Here is a 17449-nt window from a genome sequence, read left to right as displayed (position 1 = left end):
GGGACAGACATCTTTGAAGAAAGAATAACACATACACAAGGCAGATCCTCTGCTCAGGGAAACAGATTGTTGTTGCTGTTTTTTCACCTCTTTGCCTTTCTCTACTGCTTCCAAGACGGTTTTGAAGCTGGACAGCTGAGACAGCCTATTCCACCGGCTCCCAAAGTCCGGGACATCTAATTTTTATTCCGCAGCCCTTCACTCTCTACCCCGGTCCGGTCTCTTCCTGCATTCTGTTAGGTGGTTTTCACTTCTTCAGCCTTGGTGGATAGTCTACATGACTATTTCAGTTTTACACGATCGCCATATGGACTAGGCTGCCTTATGGCGGGCGACCTTGACAGACATCTGGGTGGGAGGCCCAGGGGAGGGTGGGGCGGTTGGCTCTGAGGCTAAAACCTTCAGATCGCTGTAAGGAGGCGCCACGAGGAAGTGGCGACAACAGAGTTCCACTCAGCGTTGAGTTTCCTAAAAGACTGACAGTAATTGCACCAACTGCCTTTGCTCTAGCAACTTGCGCGGTCCCGCGAGATACAGACGCTAAGCCAGAGGGAGGAGTCAAGGGCGCCTGTCTGGAAGGGGGATGGGAATATCTATGGCGCAATCATTGCGCGAGATTGGGCTATGGTCGCTAGGGCCTTTCTTAGATCTCGCGATATTTCGGCCTATTCAGTCTGGAAATAGTGCAGCTTCTCGCGAGAGCCCGTGCCGAGGGCTCTTGGAGACCCCGTGTGTTTGTGTGTATATGCGTGTTAGTGAATGTGAGTACGGGGAAGCAGCGGCCGCCATTTCAGGGAGTCTGCGGACGCTGTCGCAGGGTTGGATCCTGAGCTGCCGAAGTCTCCGTCCTGCACTCCCGCGCGGCTTCCCTAATCCCATTGTTTCTTTTAGATTCGCTCGGGCCTATCCGCCCTCGGAGCCCGAAATCCGGGCTGGGCATACCGCGGCCCGGGCCTAGAGACTTAACTGTAGCAACAGCGGCGGCAGCAGCCCTCCTCTCCGAGCACGAGCACCGCAGGGGCCCAGAAGCCCGCGCAGGTAAGGCGGTGTGGGTGACCGGAGTATTGTCGGAGGCTTTTTTGCGGATGGGTCTTTTCTGGGCTGCGGACGCTCCTTTCAGGCGGTCTTTAGCGACGGGGGGAGGGCAGGTTTTCGAGAAATCGGCCCCATTTTGACGACCGCGCCCTTCTTTTCCGGTCGGGTATGTTTCAGGGTTTTTGGGTGGTACGAACCCCAAAGAGGTCTCGGGCAGATGGCGACCAGCCCCTTGGCGGCCTGGGCCGGCCGCGACCTCCCAACATGGCGCCAGCCGAACGCAGCCATGGCTCCCAACCCCTCCCAAGCGAGGCAGTTCCCCCTGCTTCTAAAATGGCAGCGCGGGTTCTGCGCGGAGGGAGGCCTCCTCGCTTGCGATTCCCGGCTTCTGTTTTTGGAGTTCATTGCGGACTTTGTAAAGTCGAACATTGCCTCGACTTTTCATGTGTTCTGTCTTAGAGGCATTTCAGATTTAATTGCCAAGTCTGTTAAAGTACTTTCATCGTGCCTTGGCTTTTGAAAAGGTTTTTCTGAAGTTTTGTAATATTCGAGTAAGACATTGAGCAGAATTGAAGAATATTTATTCATAGAATTACCTTACTGTTTTCATAGGCGTTTAGAGAAAAATGGCAGACGATATTGATATTGAAGCAATGCTTGAGGCTCCTTACAAGAAGGTGAGAAAAAACATGTTGGTGAGGTCTATATATTTCTTAATTTAGCATTATTCACGAAACTACTGCTGAAATGTAAACTAACCTCCCCGGAGCCCTCTTGATTTATCTTATCAGAGATGCATTACGTATAACTTACAAAAGTAAATATATGCTATTGATGTAATAATATTGTGCAGTAGTTTCACTTCAGCGTGATGAATAAATGCCCATCTATCTCTCTTTGTAGACTTGCCTAACGATATCTCACCTCTACTCCCATGAATTCACCTTTGATTCCAGTGTGAACTGTCAATCATAAGGTAGTAATTGAGTGACTTATCGCTGTACCGTGGTCCCCTAGGTAAAATGACTCAACTAAGAATTACCAGCTCCAGTTTGGTATAGCAAAAAGGTGAATGTAGTGGTTTGGGAAAATAGCAGGGGTCCAAGAATCACAAAGTACAACCAGTCTGTGGCAAGCAAATATTTAAGTCTTACAAGAAGAAATGGGTGAGATTTAAAATTTTTTCTATGTATACATATAAAAGACTGGTGATATTAAAAACTAAAACGGGCAGGTGATGAACTGCTGCTCAATTAAAATTACTAAAATTCTTGGATCCCTGAATAGGAAAAAAAAAAAAAAAGGCAAAAGAGGCAGTATCACAACTTAGAGTCACTTGATGACTGTTTTACTGTTCTCCATATTGTTTTATTTTTAATTAGTCCCTGCCATATTTCACACTAAAAACTACAAAGGAATTATTTTGGCTAATAATAATAGTCTTTGACCCATTTCAGTATCACAGTAAAAATAAAGTGTCTTTTCATTCTTTCACCAGTTGGTGGTGAAAATAGCAGTATGCATGCATTATCACTGGTGTCACAAACTGTAAGCTTTGTAAATTAGCAGTTATACTCCATTAACTCATGTAATCAAACTTTAAAATAAACATTGCGCTAAACCTTTTAAAAATAATACATTTGTTTTTGAGTGTGTAGCACGACCATGTGGTACCAATTTGGATGAATTCTTTATATCTTTAAATAGTGTACATAGTTTGTAATGCTTAAGACTCTTGAAGAGTTTTATATTTTAATGTTAAGATTCTTGTGTCTTAGTTTAACATGGATGAAATTCCATGTAAACAGGTATGGAAGTAGGAAATGTTTAGGTTGGACTGGTGGATTATTAATTGACTTTCTTGGGTTCTTGAGAGTCAACATTACTAAAGCAGTGTGAATCCCTGTTTGCTTCAGGGCGAGATGTGTGACAGAGGTGGCATCAAGCTCTTACAGTCCCAACCCTCCAACGGAAATGGGCGAAGATCTCAGGAATGGCATCGGTCACAGGAAATCGATAGTGGCTGGCTGCTAGCATGGCCACTTGGGGCTTAGGCAGAAATAGAGCCATGGTACTGACCAAAGGGACCATAGAACATCGAATAAAACTCAAAACAGGACTTCATTCATGTTTTAAAGAAATTCTATTTAACTACTTCAACACTGTAAATCTGGATAACTTAATATCTATATAAGAAAGTAAAATTTAACATGTTAATATGTATTTTTTTATTTTTGTGTCTTGATGACTTAATTGTAAGCAACAAAGTGGTTAAACACATACCCATCTAAATTTTTTTATAGCCTTCCATGTTAAAATATGAATAAGTAATTAGTTTTAAAATTGTTTTGTATTTTCTTATTCCTATTCCCTTTACCCTTTGACAACTTGAAATGTTACCACTTCGTCCTCATGATGTTCTTCTATCAACCCTGCTTAGGATGAGAACAAGTTGAGCAGTGCTAATGGCCATGAAGAACGTAGCAAAAAGTAAGTTTTAAGAAGGGACCTGGGGTGGGGGAATTCTGTGTGTTTGGGATCTTATTAAAGTTTTGTTCCTCTGGCTGAAGCATCAAACTAAGATTCTCTACAGAAACTTTTCTTTTCCTCTTTTAGAAAAGTGGTTCTTTATCGTTTGGGATGAGAAACTATTTAAGGATATAAAACTCTGGACTCTTTCCCTAGATTTTGGGATATGGTTTCAGGGACCTTTTGGACACCTTCCCCTCCAAGTACATCCATGACAGTTTGGATGAGAGTTGTATCTTATGTCTTAATATTAATTGATGTTACCAAATATACTAAAATATCCACTGAAGATGGGTTAGGAAGAAGAAAAAGTAAATAATCAGGCCAGGGAAAGGATTGTTAGTTCTAAATTACTGAAGGATTCGGAGCTATGAATTATTTAAGATCCTTGCTGATTAAAGGCCCTTTTTGTCCTAATGCTATAGCTTACTTAAGTACTTATGTTCCTCCTACATAGCGTTTGTTATCTTAAAACTTTTTAAACTCAGTTGGACTTAAGAATGGGGAATTTTTTAAAAATCAAGTGATACAATTTATTTGAGTTAATGAGTAACCCAAAATAGTAACCCAGTGTTACAGAATATACAGTAGATAAAATTCTAAGTAACAGTATAAATTAGATCTACTTTATAAGGTTGGATACTATTCTTGGAGTTTTCAGTTCTAAGATTAGTGATGTTACAAGCATTAAATTGTTTTGTTAACCTATATTTGTAATGTATTAAACTATTTTGTCATGTTCATGAGCTCTTAATACATAATGAAAAATGATGGTAAATAGCTACTCCTTGGTTATTTTTTGGCTCTTTTCCTCCTAAGAGTTGAAAGTGCTTTTTATAATATACTACTTCAACATCTTCACAACAACTTTGTTAGGTTGATATAATTTCATAAAAAGATGAAAAAATTGTCAGGTGGGATTATTCAGGCTTTGCTACCCACATTTCTTTAAAATTATAATTTCCTCAAAATAATGTAGTAGTAATGGTTTAAAAGTGATGTAAAATGTAGTGAATGTCCTATATTTTTTTTCTTGTGGGAGTCTGTTCTTCACTAGCCACAACATATTATGGGTATTAATTAGGTTGGGTTTAGTCTTGAATTGCTATATGAGGCAATCAACCAATCATGGCATGATTTAATGTCATCTGGTTTTAGACCTTTCACAGAGTAACTTTCCTAATTAATGGTTCTAATTTGCAATTCTGTAATCCAAGAAAATTTAGGAAGGGGGTGATATTCATATGAAATGACTGAAATGATCCAATCTAGGTATCGGGCCTGGTGAGTGAGTAAAACTCACAGTTAAATACAGAAAGAATGAGGACATACACTGTAGGGCACAGACCTTTGTTGTACCATTCTCAGATGTCACTCCTTGCTGCTAATACCATCTCCAGTTTTACTTGTTTTCACCCTGCATCTAAGCTCATTAAGACCACCAAGCTTTTACAAGGATTCAGTGACTGATGCTTAGTGGCCTTTTTATCTAACGAAAAATATCTTTATGAGACTAAATAGAATGGACACTTTTCTGTAATTGACCATAGGGATCTCTCTTGTTTAAGGGGAAAACTTTTCAAAACACTCCCAACTACTATCTGATATCTTTTAAGTGTACAGATTATTTCTCTGTCAGCCTTCTCAGCCTCAACTATGTGTAGCTGATTAAATAAATGGCTCTTTTATTCATTCAGGAACTTTCACCCACTTTTTGAATGGAATTATCTTTTCAAATTTCAAAGTTATCTAAAAGAAATTTTTGTTTGGTGATGGATATAATATAAAACAAGTAAATGTTCTGTGATTAATTTTTAGTGTAAGTTAAGTCAACCAAAGGAAGGTGCCACCTTGCATTTTTCATCCTAAAACTTCATTGTCTAAAAAGTAATTGAGTGTCGGGATAGGTTTTTTTAAAAAATATTTTTATTGATTTCAGAGAGGAATGGAGAGGGAGAGACAGAAATATCAATGATGAGAGAAAATCATTGATCGGCCGCCTCCTGCACACCCCCTACTGGGGATTGAGCCCAAAACCTGAGTGTATGCCTTGACTGGAATCGAATCTGGGACCCTTCAGTCCACAGTCCGACACTCTTATACACTGAGCCAAACCGGCTAGGGTGGGATAGTTTTAAGGTAGTAAGAAAATACACATTCTGAGAATTGAGAGACTAGTAAATGTTTTCTTTAAAAAAATACTAATTCTAAAAAAACACAAAAAAATATTATTCTGATTCTCAATGCATACACTCATTTGTATTCTAATAGTAAAAGGAGCTAAGTTTAATATAACACAAATTGGTTCTAAATTGACTTACTTTGAAAAGAGCTATATACCCCTGAGTTTGGCAAGACATCAAGTACTGGAGCTTGCCTTCATGGGAATGTTATGCTAGTGTAACCAGTTTTGCAAAGTCTAAATCACCATTCATTCAGTTAAGCTCTTTAGGAATTAGTAAAAAAAAAAAAAAAAAAAGGGGGATAACAATAAAATGACACAGTTGAAATATATTGGCTACTGTGGTGTGGATTATCTATAAATTTTGGAATAAATGACTTTTCTATTTTTTTTCTTATTTTCCAGAGTACTTTGCATTTAAAATTTAGATCTTCTTACATGGAAGAGGTCAAATCCAGTTATAGCAAAACACCTTTACAGCAGAGGCCATATAACCAAAAAGTCCAAAGGCCCAGCCCAGTGGACCATTTACTTCAATGATGTTCAGTACAAAATTCCACTGCCACTAAAGACTTTGGAAAGTCCCATTAAGTTGTAACAGGATTTGACTATTAGTATGGATTTTTATAACCCTTCTTTAGTTAACTTTGTTCTTTGAAGCTGCAATCCGTTATAGAGAAGTATACTGCTTTCTTGCACCCTTAAGTTTCTGTCTGGGCTTTTATGCAGAGAATTATATATTCTGAATGTCTTAATCAGGTTGCTGTCTATTTACCTGTCTGGGGTTGCCTTCAGATGTGGATGGGGACTCATTAAAAGTCCTAGGAAGACCTTAAGTTGAAATTAATTCTCCAATATTTGAGTGTTTCCTTTGGTAAAATAAGTTTTAGGTCTTAAAAGAGGTAAATAGGTTTGGTGCCTCTCTACTATGGGCTACATATGAGCAGAGCAAAAACTTTGTCTTATTTGTGGAAGATTGAGTTACTTTTTACTTTGTCCTCTAATTGATTATATTTAGGACTTAACAGCTATTGCACAGACTTATTTAATAGATAGTGTCAGGTTTTTCAGGCAACAAAGTTGGAATGTTACCTTTTGCCCTTCTGGGCGTTGCTTTGATGACCTCTATATAAATAATGAGTGTAGCCTAATTTTCTGTCATGTGCTACCTAGCATATACATTTCTGACAGTCAGGTGGATTATCTTGAAATTTTAGACAAAAGTTTCTGCCTCCTTGGAAAGCTCTACATCTCCTTGTGATTGGAGTGTGGGTTTCAAGATTCCAGAAGGTGGGTGTCTTCATTTTCTATTTTCAATGCACTCTAAGATGACCTGCTTACAGGTTCTCTCTGAGGCAGACTTCAATGCTCTTGTGCTAATTTTGCTTTGATAGGACTAAAGAGTTAAATGAAATTTCCAAATGATGTAGACTTGTCAAAATGTTCAATCTTTTAGCCATTACAAATTGACATTTTAGTGGAATAAGTTTATTTTGAAATGTCTTTCAATTTATACTGAAATATCTGAAGGCACCTCTAAAAGTTGGGTGATGGCACACTGAAGAATACAGAACTGAACACAAGGATGACTGACTGGCTTTTTACCTTTCAGAGCTTATAATTTTATAAAGAAATATATATAGAGATGTTGATTGTTGTTTTTTATTGCACCCCACAGGCTTGTATAAACTGGCATAAAAAGGCATACTCCATATTCCGGTATACTCAAAACTTTCAAAAGAAAGTATCTGAAATGATTACAATAAAGTCTAGGAGTGTCAATACATTTTACTGCAATAGTTTATCCTTTGTCATTCCTTATAGTTTTGCTGATAAAAAACAAAATATTGATGTTTGCATGGCTGTTGAAAGTATTTAAAGTATAAATTGGGTCAAAAATGGCTTAAGGAAAATTAATGTACTTAATGGAAAATTTTATATGTGGTCCAACATTAATATTTAACTGTTAACATATTCTATTATAACTTTCATTTATTACTGTATGCTGTGGATTACAGTAATACCTGTTGGCCACTTATAAGATGAACTTTTTATTTAAAAGTTCAAGTTTTGATCTCTATCTGCTGATAAGACCTTTTTCTTGTTAGAGCTGTAGCTGACTCTCAGGAATAGTCCCTGCTCTCTCAAATTCTTTGTCAACTGCTGATTTTTGGTAGTAGAAAGTAAAGGTTGGGTGTTTATCTTACCTAGAAATTATTTTTCCATAATATGATTATGTATCATTGTATGATATTAAAAAAGCAAAATAAATTTGCAAACAGATTTTTTAAATTCTGACCATAAAAGGCAGTATATTTTGGCAGATTCTTAAACCTGCAATATAATGGTGACTTTTTTTCTTCTCAGGAGGAAAAAAAGCAAGAGCAGAAGTCGTAGTCATGAACGAAAAAGAAGCAAAAGTAAGGAACGGAAGCGAAGCAGAGATAGAGAAAGGAAAAAGAGCAAAAGCCGTGAAAGGAAGCGAAGTAGAAGCAAAGAAAGGAGACGGAGCCGCTCAAGAAGTCGAGATCGCAGATTCAGAGGCCGCTACAGAAGTCCTTAGTATGTAACTATAATTATGATGATTTTGGTTTGAGAGTCTTTGCTGGGTATCCAGATAGCAATTTAACCTGAGTGATTTGAACTGTGAAATTTTACTCTTTAGAGTGTTTCATTAAATAAGGATATTTGGCATAGAAGGACTAGTAAAGTGAAAAAATATTTGTGGACAAAAACATCTGTTTTACTCTAGGCATACAGATTATTTTGTTATTCTATATTAAAATATTTTAGAACTGTATGCCAGTCCAAACTAAAGCATTAGAATGCTTAACAAATTTTTTTTGATATGTAATGCCAAATACTTGGTATATGAACATTAACTGAACATAAAGTTATTTAAGAGTTTAAAGCTCAGATGGATGTAAGTTACAATAGTCAACTATGTAATTTGTTAACAGTAATCTTATCTGTGTGGCTGTTTACAGCTGAAATGACAGACCCTTTGTGAATTTGGTGTATGCTCCTGGATAATGATGATTTTGGGGGCTTATCACATTGTTTGTATTTAAGGTTCTTTTTTAAAAAAAATAAAGCACTAAATGTGCTTTGAAGGTTAAATCACTACAAAAAGTTGGATGTGGCTATTTAATAAATAGGTCCAAAGTTTCAATATAGTTATTAAAAACATCTCAACTGTGTAAATAACTGGTAAAAGCAAGGATTGAATCTAAGAGTCCTTGGTGCTTTCCTCTTAATAAACATACTGTTATAAACTGGGGTATGTTAAAATTAACACTTCTAACTTTAAAACTTGAAATGTTGAAAGTAGAAATCAAAGACAAACAGCTAAATCAGAACCTTGGCTCTGCCACTTGAGCAAGTTACTTACAAGTTAACATTAAGCTTTAGTTTTCTCAACTTTTAAGAAAGAGGTAACAATTGTCAGAAAAACTATTAATGAAAATTGAAGAGAATGTAAATAAAGCACCCATTGTACTGCTATTCATGAAATGTTTTGGTGTTTGAAGCCATTAAAGTTATTTTCACTGAGTTCTGATTCTGGTTCTTAAATCTTTAAAATATAAAGAATTGAACTCTTTGTTTTTTAATTCCAAATGCTCTATTAAAAAACATTTTGCTTTTTCTCCAACTTATCAAAGTCTACTGCATTCTTTTTTTTTTTTAACCAAAATGAACTAAATAGGGAAAAGGATTACCTTAATTAATTTTGAGTACTATTTTCTCTGTTCAGTGATGAATGCTCAAAGTCAGCCTGTGATTCTGGTCTGACTTAAAAATGATTTAGTTTTTACATTTGGCTTCAGGTGATTTTTAACTATGGAGGCAGAAATTGGGACTTCTATAATTAAGGGAGAAGAAAGTATTTATACATTCTTCTTTGAACTTTTAATTTATTCAGTAAATGTATATTCTTATCAGTATTAGCTTGAATAGCAAAGACTTAAAACATTGTTTGCGGGTAGTTTTTATTGTGCGCTAACAGGTGGCGCGGGCCATTTTTGCTAATTTTTTGCGCAAATGGCAACGTTCAGTAAAATTACGATAACTTTAGTTTACGTATTTATACGTTACCCGCATTCTACCGCTAGTCTATAAAAAACGTATTAATACGTGTCTCGCGCTCTACTACTACAGTCAACGTAAAACGTATAAATACGTTTCCCACATACAGTGTGTTAATACAAAATCATTTATTTGGAATTGCTTGGATGTTGTTAAGTACATGTGTAGCTCATGAAAACAAATTTAAATGGTGGGTCACAGACCACTAGATACTTCATTTTGCTACCTTTCTGGAAAAGAATAACGGGATGAGCACTAAGGGACATCTGATTTGTCTCTTAAATTTAGTTTCTTTTGGTCTTTCAAAATAAAAGGCCCCCAAACTGCTGGACCTTTTTAGAGTTATTTAGAATACAGAATAAATTTGTATTTTAGAATAGTTGTCCTTTTGATTTTTTTTTTTTTAAACCTTTAATATGTCAAGTCCTCAAAAAAAGTGTTTTTGAAGAATTGAACTTCCTTCACGTCTTTACTATGGAATATTTTGCCACAGGGAAGTGAATGTGCTAGATGTGTTTTTATGCAGTCCCTGAGATTTGTTGTAAAATGGAATTTTGGAGTTTCATGATTATGTATAAATAGTCTCATTTTTTAAAGAAGTCTCTTAAGAAAACATGAATTATATGTATGTTCCTGAGAAAGTGTGTGCAGAGATGCACGCCAAAATTGTTAACTTTAGTTATCTCTGGTGTGAGAGAAGTAAGGACTTCTGTTTTTCGTAAACCTCAGGAATGTATTCATAAGTGTGTAATCTTTTAAAAACTATAGACTAAAAATAAGAATGAGCATTTTCAGAATTTAAACATTTTGAGGCTGTAACCTTTGGTCTTGGCACCTCTCAGTGGTCCAGAATAGATAACTGTAAGAGCAGTTTGCTTGGGATAGAATTAAAAAGTCTATTTCCTCTTCATAATTGAGGTGGAAAAGAAGCAGCCTAAACAATGTTAAGCTTGCTGGAGAGCACATGAACGTGATCTTAGCAAGACCCTAAACCTGTAACTAGTGTAATTTTGTGTTTCCTTTTTAGCTCCGGACCAAAATTTAACAGTGCCATCCGAGGAAAGATTGGGTTGCCCCATAGCGTCAAATTAAGGTTTTTAAACATACTTCTGAATTGTTTAAATTGTTTTTCAAGGAACTAATGTGGTGTACTTGTTTGGGTAACTTCTGAAACTTTTTAACTTTGCAGCAGACGACGTTCCCGAAGCAAAAGTCCATTCAGAAAAGACAAGAGCCCCGTGAGGTAGCTGTTGTCACTATTTATTTCTTTAGAACTTTTAGCTTTTATACAGCTTTTGAAATTTATACGACTGCTAAATTTAGTGACATTAAGTAAATTGGACCATATTAAATGTCCTTTTGTAGTACTAGTACTGTTAATGTATTTCTAAATTTTCAACAGCTTTCCTTTTAATTGCATATAAATAAATCTTAACCAAGCTGACTGGTTTTTAAATAGTAGTCTTTGGTTCTTCAATGTTTCTATAGGTTATTTTCCTTTTAAATAAACATAAGACTTACCTGTCCAATTTACCATTTTGTTCACGTAACGTTTTATTATATTGGCAGCATTATATTCATAGCATTGTTCTTTACTGGTGTTCTGCCTTCCCTTAAAGGGAACCTGTTTGTTTGTTTTTTAACTGATTTCAGATAGGAAAGGAGAGATAGAAATATCAGTGATGAGAGAATCATTAATTGGCTCCCTCCTGCATACCCCACACTGGGGATCAACTCTGCAACCTGTGCATGTTCCCTGACCAGAATTGAACCGTGATTTCCTGGTTCATAGGTCAATGCTCAACCATTGAGCCACGCCAACCAGCCTTAGAGGAAACTTTTTAACTTTGAGTTTATCCTGTTACTTGGTATATTCTAATATTCCAGGATTTGGTAAAAACCTCAATTTTAAAAGCTCTTGCAGATATTGAGGTTTTTAACTCTCTAATATTTAATTTTCTATCTAAAAATTCCCTTTAGTTATCCTTCTCTGGATCTAGTCCAGCTTTGTATGTCTGTTTTACAGTAATATTTTTAAAATCACTTGTTGATTTCTCGATGGGATCTACCAGAATTTTGTATAGAGTATTTCAAAAGTATTCCTGAGAATGTTCAAAACATGGATAAGACAGACCATGTTTATGCTTGTATCATGAAGGATTCACTTAGAACCTTAACCATATAGTGAATATTTCATAATTGATGTTAATAGATACTTTTATTTTCCTTAAAACTTATAAAAGTAAATGTCATCTATTATGCTTTTATTTTCTCCCTTGGGCACTTTAGTTTCTTTAAATTTAGAAATGTAAGGCTATTTGTAATAATGAATAAATTGTAGCCCACTACTATAATTTCCTGTTTTAAAATAATGTTTTTATTGATTTTAGAGAGATGGCTAGAGAGATCGAAACATCGAAGTTTATTCTGTTTACTGAAAATGTACTTTAACAAGAATAAGTTATAAATTGCTGTATTTCTTACTCCCGTTAGGGAACCTATTGATAATCTAACTCCTGAGGAAAGAGATGCAAGGACGGTTTTCTGCATGCAGCTAGCAGCAAGAATTCGGCCAAGGGATCTGGAAGAGTTTTTTTCTACAGTAGGAAAGGTAATCTTGACCTATTTAGGGAGGTCATATAAGTGGAAATTGGAAACATTTCAGTAATTGTCAGTATGACATAAAATGGAAGACATCTAAACACAAACCTTTTGATTTAGTAGAATTTAAATACAGAATTTATTTTTTGTTAACATTTCTATTTAACCTCACTTGGAAGTTAATAAGTGTTGGAGGTGATAAATGTTACCACATTTATCAAAAAATAGAAGCTAGAAGTGGGCCCACAAATGTACTTATCTTTAAAAAATTTTAATGGCTCACACCTTTGCTTTGTCAATAATATGCCTCTTGTCTGTTTTTGAAATTATTATTTAGAATGGCTTATACTGGATGGTTCCAGAAACAACCTTGTGTTAAGTGTGTGTTTTCTTTTTAGGTTCGAGATGTGAGGATGATTTCTGATAGAAATTCAAGACGGTCCAAGGGAATTGCTTATGTGGAGTTTGTTGATGTTAGCTCAGTGCCTCTAGCAATAGGATTAACTGGCCAACGTGTTTTAGGAGTGCCAATCATAGTACAGGCATCACAGGTAAGTTTTTTTTCTTGCTTTAGATTTTGATCATTGATAATAGTGGAAACCTGCTGTTGGCTTAGTGTTGTGCTGTAGTATTTTGTGCCTTAAGGTGTAAATACCTACTTCATGAAAAAGACTTGAGAACTTGATCTAGAATTTTATTGATTTGTAATAGTCTCTTAGTTGTTTATTAAGCATCCACGAACATGTTTTTTCCTTGCAGTTTGTCAAATTGAACAATTTTGACTTTTTTTGAGAGTACATTTATTAAAGTTGGGGACAATGAAACAAGTTAGGGATTAGAGTAGAAGAAGCAACAGGAGAGAGCCTAGGCAGAGCTACTTTGGCTCACTGAATAGTTAGAGAAAAGGGGCCTTGGCGACAGGTTTACGGCTTTAGACCAGGAGAGCTGTGGCTGCTCATTGCTTCCCTGGTTGCAAGAGTTTAGGAGATGCATGCCTATGAGGTATGAAGAGGTGGGGAGGGAAAGGTATGGCGAGCTCCCAGGAGAGAGAGCACACTAATTTTTTAAAAAAGTATATTTTATTGGTTTTTTTACAGAGAGGAAGGGAGAGGGATAGAGTTAGAAACATCGATGAGAGAGAAACATCGATCAGCTGCCTCCTGCACACCCCACACGGGATGTGCCCACAACCAAGGTACATACCCTTGACTGGAATCGAACCTAGGACCCTTCAATCCGCAGGCTGACGCTCTATCCACTGAGCCAAACCGGCTAGGGTGAGCACACTGATTTTGACATTAAAAAAAAAAAAATTAACATTTTCTGTCCTGGCTGGTTGCTCAGTGGTTAGTGTTAGCCAGTGACCTTCAGAGAATTAACAGTTCTTGGTGAGTATAACAAAAAATTAACATTTTCAGAAGATTTTACTTCATGTCAAGAATAATTTGGCCCTGGCTGGCTAGCTTATTTGGTTAAGAGTATCATCATCCCAAGAAGGCCAAGGTTGCAGGTTTGATCTCAGGGCACATATAAGAATCAACCAATGTTCTAGCCGGTTTGGTTCAGTGGATAGAGCGTTGGCTCATGGATTGAAGGATCTCTGATGTGATTCTGGCCAAGGTCACAATGTACCTCGGTTGCTGGCTCAATCCCCTGGGTGCTGCATGCTGGAGGCAACCAATTGATGTTTTTCACATCAATGCTTCTCTTTCTGTCTCCCTCCCTTCCACTCTCTTAAGGCAAAAAAATATTAACCAAATGAATGCATAAATAAATGGAACAACAAATTGTTTCTTTCTTTTACCCTTCCCTTTTCTCCCCTCTCTACCTTCCTGTCTCTAAAATCAATAAATTTTTAAAAAGTAGTTTTTGAATGGCCATCATTTCTAGTATTTCTTTAAAGTAAGATATTTCAAACTAATTTAAGAATATTTTCTAGCCCTAGCTGGTTTGGCACAATGGATAGAGTGTCGGCCTGTGGACTGAAGGGTCCCTGGTTCTATCCCTGTCAAGGGCACATGCCTGAGTTGTGGGCTCGATCCCCAATGTGGGGAATGAGGGAGGCAGCCAATCAATGATTCTCTCTCATCATTGATGTTTCTATCTCTCTCTCTTCCTTCCTCTCTGAAATCAGTAAAAATATATTTATTTTAAAAAAAAAGAATATCTCGCTGAAACTGGTTTGGCTCAGTGGATGGAGCGTCGACCTGCAGACTGAAAGGTCCCAGGTTCGATTCCGGTCAGGGGCATGTACCTGGGTTGCGGGCACATCCCCAGTGGGAGATGTGCAGGAGGCAGCTGATCGATGTTTCTCTCTCATTGATGTTTCTAATTCTCTATCCCTCTCCCTTCCTCTCTGTAAAAAATCAATAAAATATATAAAATAAAAAAAAGGGATATTTTCTAAAATAGTCCAGATTAATTTAAGAATATCTTTTAAGATAATCCAAATTGTAATATAACTCCTCTATGCTGATTCTTTACAAAATTGGCAAAATATATTTTAGTTCATTTAGATGTGGAAAAATTGGGATGTATCAATATATTTATATAATAGGAAAGTATATGTTAGGATTCATCATCGGTACCTAAATAGTTGTGTTGGTAGGTTTTCAAATCACTGAACTAAATATGCCATAACTCCTAAATTTTTGGTTCCTTCATCAGACTCATATAAGTTATAAATAAGCTTTGTAACCAAATCAGACTTGAAATTCCAGTTTCACTGCTAACAAGTTTATGCAACCATAATCAAATTATTTGCTTTATGACCTGTAAAAGGTGATAATGTCCTAGTTAATATTTTAGGAGTACTTAATGTTGGGTATTTATCACTTGATTGTATGTAAACAATAGAAAAGTAATTGGTCTGTTCTCTTCCTGTGATGGAGGAGTACAAACCTAATAGTTTATAGATTCACCTGACCACCAGGGCTCAGAAGCATCAAATTAAATGAGATTTGAACTTACTTAACTTTAACTTTCTGTTCTATACTAAAGGTACGCCAGTTTTTTATGATAGGTACTTGGGGAAAAATGACGTATGACTAAATGGTTTGATTTGATTTATAGTGTGCCTTTTTACTTAATGTAACTTGTAGGCAGAAAAAAACAGAGCTGCAGCAATGGCAAACAATCTACAAAAGGGAAGTGCTGGACCGATGAGGCTTTATGTGGGCTCATTACACTTTAACATAACTGAAGATATGCTGCGGGGGATCTTTGAGCCTTTTGGAAGGGTAAGTCCCAATTTCTTGAAACAATAACTTTCAATAGGCTCTTGATCCAGATGTAACTATAATAATTTTGTATATCTGCTTTGTTATATTCTATAAAAATTAACATGGGGAGGGTGATTCTGCAAGGTTTTTGTGATAATTTCAATTGATCTTCAATATTGTGACAACTCAATCTATTCTTTTCCATCTGAAGTTAGACATTCTATTAATATGTTGTTATAATGCTACAGTAAAATGCTTAGTGAGTATTAGAATCAATCATTTAAAAAATCAACATGAATGATAAAAATGTACTGAATGCATTTGGAGCAAGAGTCTTTTTTCCCCTTGGTTTGTTCTTTTGGGTACTTTTGTTTCTTACTGAAAATTTAGGGGTATGTAGAGAAGTTTCTCTACTAAATTAAAGAATAATTAGATTTTCTGTTTATGTCCAGTGAGTCCTCATTTTGAAAAAGACATTTTATTGCAGAATAAATATTTAATAGTAGGTTGTGCTTTGGTTTAAAAGATTCATTTTGTGCCCGTGAATACAAATCTTGGTTCCTGCTGAACCTTATCTACTAGCAATGTTCATTGCTCTTGAATGTATATTTTTATTGCTTTCTTTCACAACCCCATTTTACCCCTTTTTTAAACTGTTTTAAGTCAATAGTGGTAAACATTAGGATGTTGAGAGTGTGAGTGCTTTGTGTATTGGAAATATACACAAGTCATAAATGTATGGGTTGATCAATCATTATAAAATGAATACATTTCCTGAATCCACTGGAACATGAATAAATACAAATGCACACTGCATCTTAATTTTTCATGCTTTGTTTGTGTGGACAGCTTTATTTTGGGATATGATAAAATTCACAAACCACACAGTTCACCCATTTAAAGTAAACAATTAATTGCTTTTTATTCTATTCACAGAGTTGCACAATCATCACTAAATCCAGTGTTCTTTTTAAATAATTTTAACATTTTGGGCAATTTATCATGCCTGGTATTGAGAATTATTTTTTGATGGGTTCAGCATAATGGGAAGGAAACAAAAATGTTTTCATTTCTAACACCTGACTGTATTTTACAAAGAACTTTTTATTTTTTGTTATTTGTTTTTGAGGCAAAAGATTAATATTATTGAAATAATTTTTAGCTCTCCAGTGCATGACTTCTTGCTTGGGAAGTTGCTAGGCTTTCAGAATATTTTGGGGTTGGGGTAATTTGGGTTGTGGTATGTTTTCATTTATTATTTAGGGTGGAGAGGGAGACTATTCAATCATGTTTCAAGGAAAAACATTTGACCCCCTACTTTTTACTTAGTAATAATTAATGTTTTTTATTTCTAGATTGAAAGTATCCAGCTCATGATGGATAGTGAAACAGGTCGATCCAAGGGATATGGATTTATTACGGTAAACAATTAACATTATGACTTGAATGTTTTTGATTTAAGCAGCATAGTAAAACTTCATTTATTGATAGTTGAGAAGCACACATGGCTATTATTTTCAAGTGGCTTAAATTAGTGTGACATAGCCTTTTTTTAGTAGCAGTATGTATGCACCAAATATGAAAATTTAACCAGTTTCCTATTATCCTGTATTTGGTCAGTTTACTTAGCCAACTGTTCTTAAAATTAAAGTCTCTCCTTTAATTTTTGACTCTTGTTTGACACATTTTTGTCTGTTGAATGAGGTCTGTTGGGATTCCGTTTTACTTAAAATTCTTTTTATATCTATGCATCTTACCACAATGATGAGGAATGCCTTGTGTTTCTGACTAGCCA

At 35.9% G+C, this 17449-nt stretch overlaps 1 protein-coding gene across 15 annotated transcripts in view; it reads left to right on the top strand.

Moving 5' to 3' along the window:
• Positions 1–741: 741 nt before the first annotated feature.
• The window catches only part of RBM39 (RNA binding motif protein 39), a 32614-nt gene continuing 15906 nt past the window's right edge, over positions 742–17449 (top strand). For 3 of the 15 annotated variants that reach the window (XM_059706003.1, XM_059706002.1, XM_059706001.1), the window contains exons 1-12: positions 743–1038; positions 1648–1712; positions 3476–3525; positions 6964–7036; positions 7425–7465; positions 8114–8308; positions 10860–10925; positions 11022–11075; positions 12326–12443; positions 12832–12984; positions 15535–15672; positions 17010–17075. In XM_059706003.1, coding sequence (XP_059561986.1) covers positions 1662–1712; positions 3476–3525; positions 6964–7036; positions 7425–7465; positions 8114–8308; positions 10860–10925; positions 11022–11075; positions 12326–12443; positions 12832–12984; positions 15535–15672; positions 17010–17075 — 1005 coding nt within the window. In that variant the 5' untranslated portion in view covers positions 743–1038; positions 1648–1661. Of the gene's footprint in view, positions 1039–1647; positions 1713–1938; positions 2012–3475; positions 3530–6151; positions 7037–7424; positions 7466–8113; positions 8309–10859; positions 10926–11021; positions 11076–12325; positions 12444–12831; positions 12985–15534; positions 15673–17009; positions 17076–17449 lie in introns of those variants that run through there. The other 12 variants (XM_059706006.1, XM_059706005.1, XM_059706004.1 and 9 more) reach the window with 11 other exon arrangements.

Source organism: Myotis daubentonii, chromosome 8, assembly GCF_963259705.1.
Source record: "Myotis daubentonii chromosome 8, mMyoDau2.1, whole genome shotgun sequence".
Lineage (NCBI taxonomy): Eukaryota > Metazoa > Chordata > Mammalia > Chiroptera > Vespertilionidae > Myotis > Myotis daubentonii.
The sequence above is the reverse complement of the archived record's forward strand: the minus strand, read 5'-3'. Positions and strand labels throughout refer to the sequence as shown.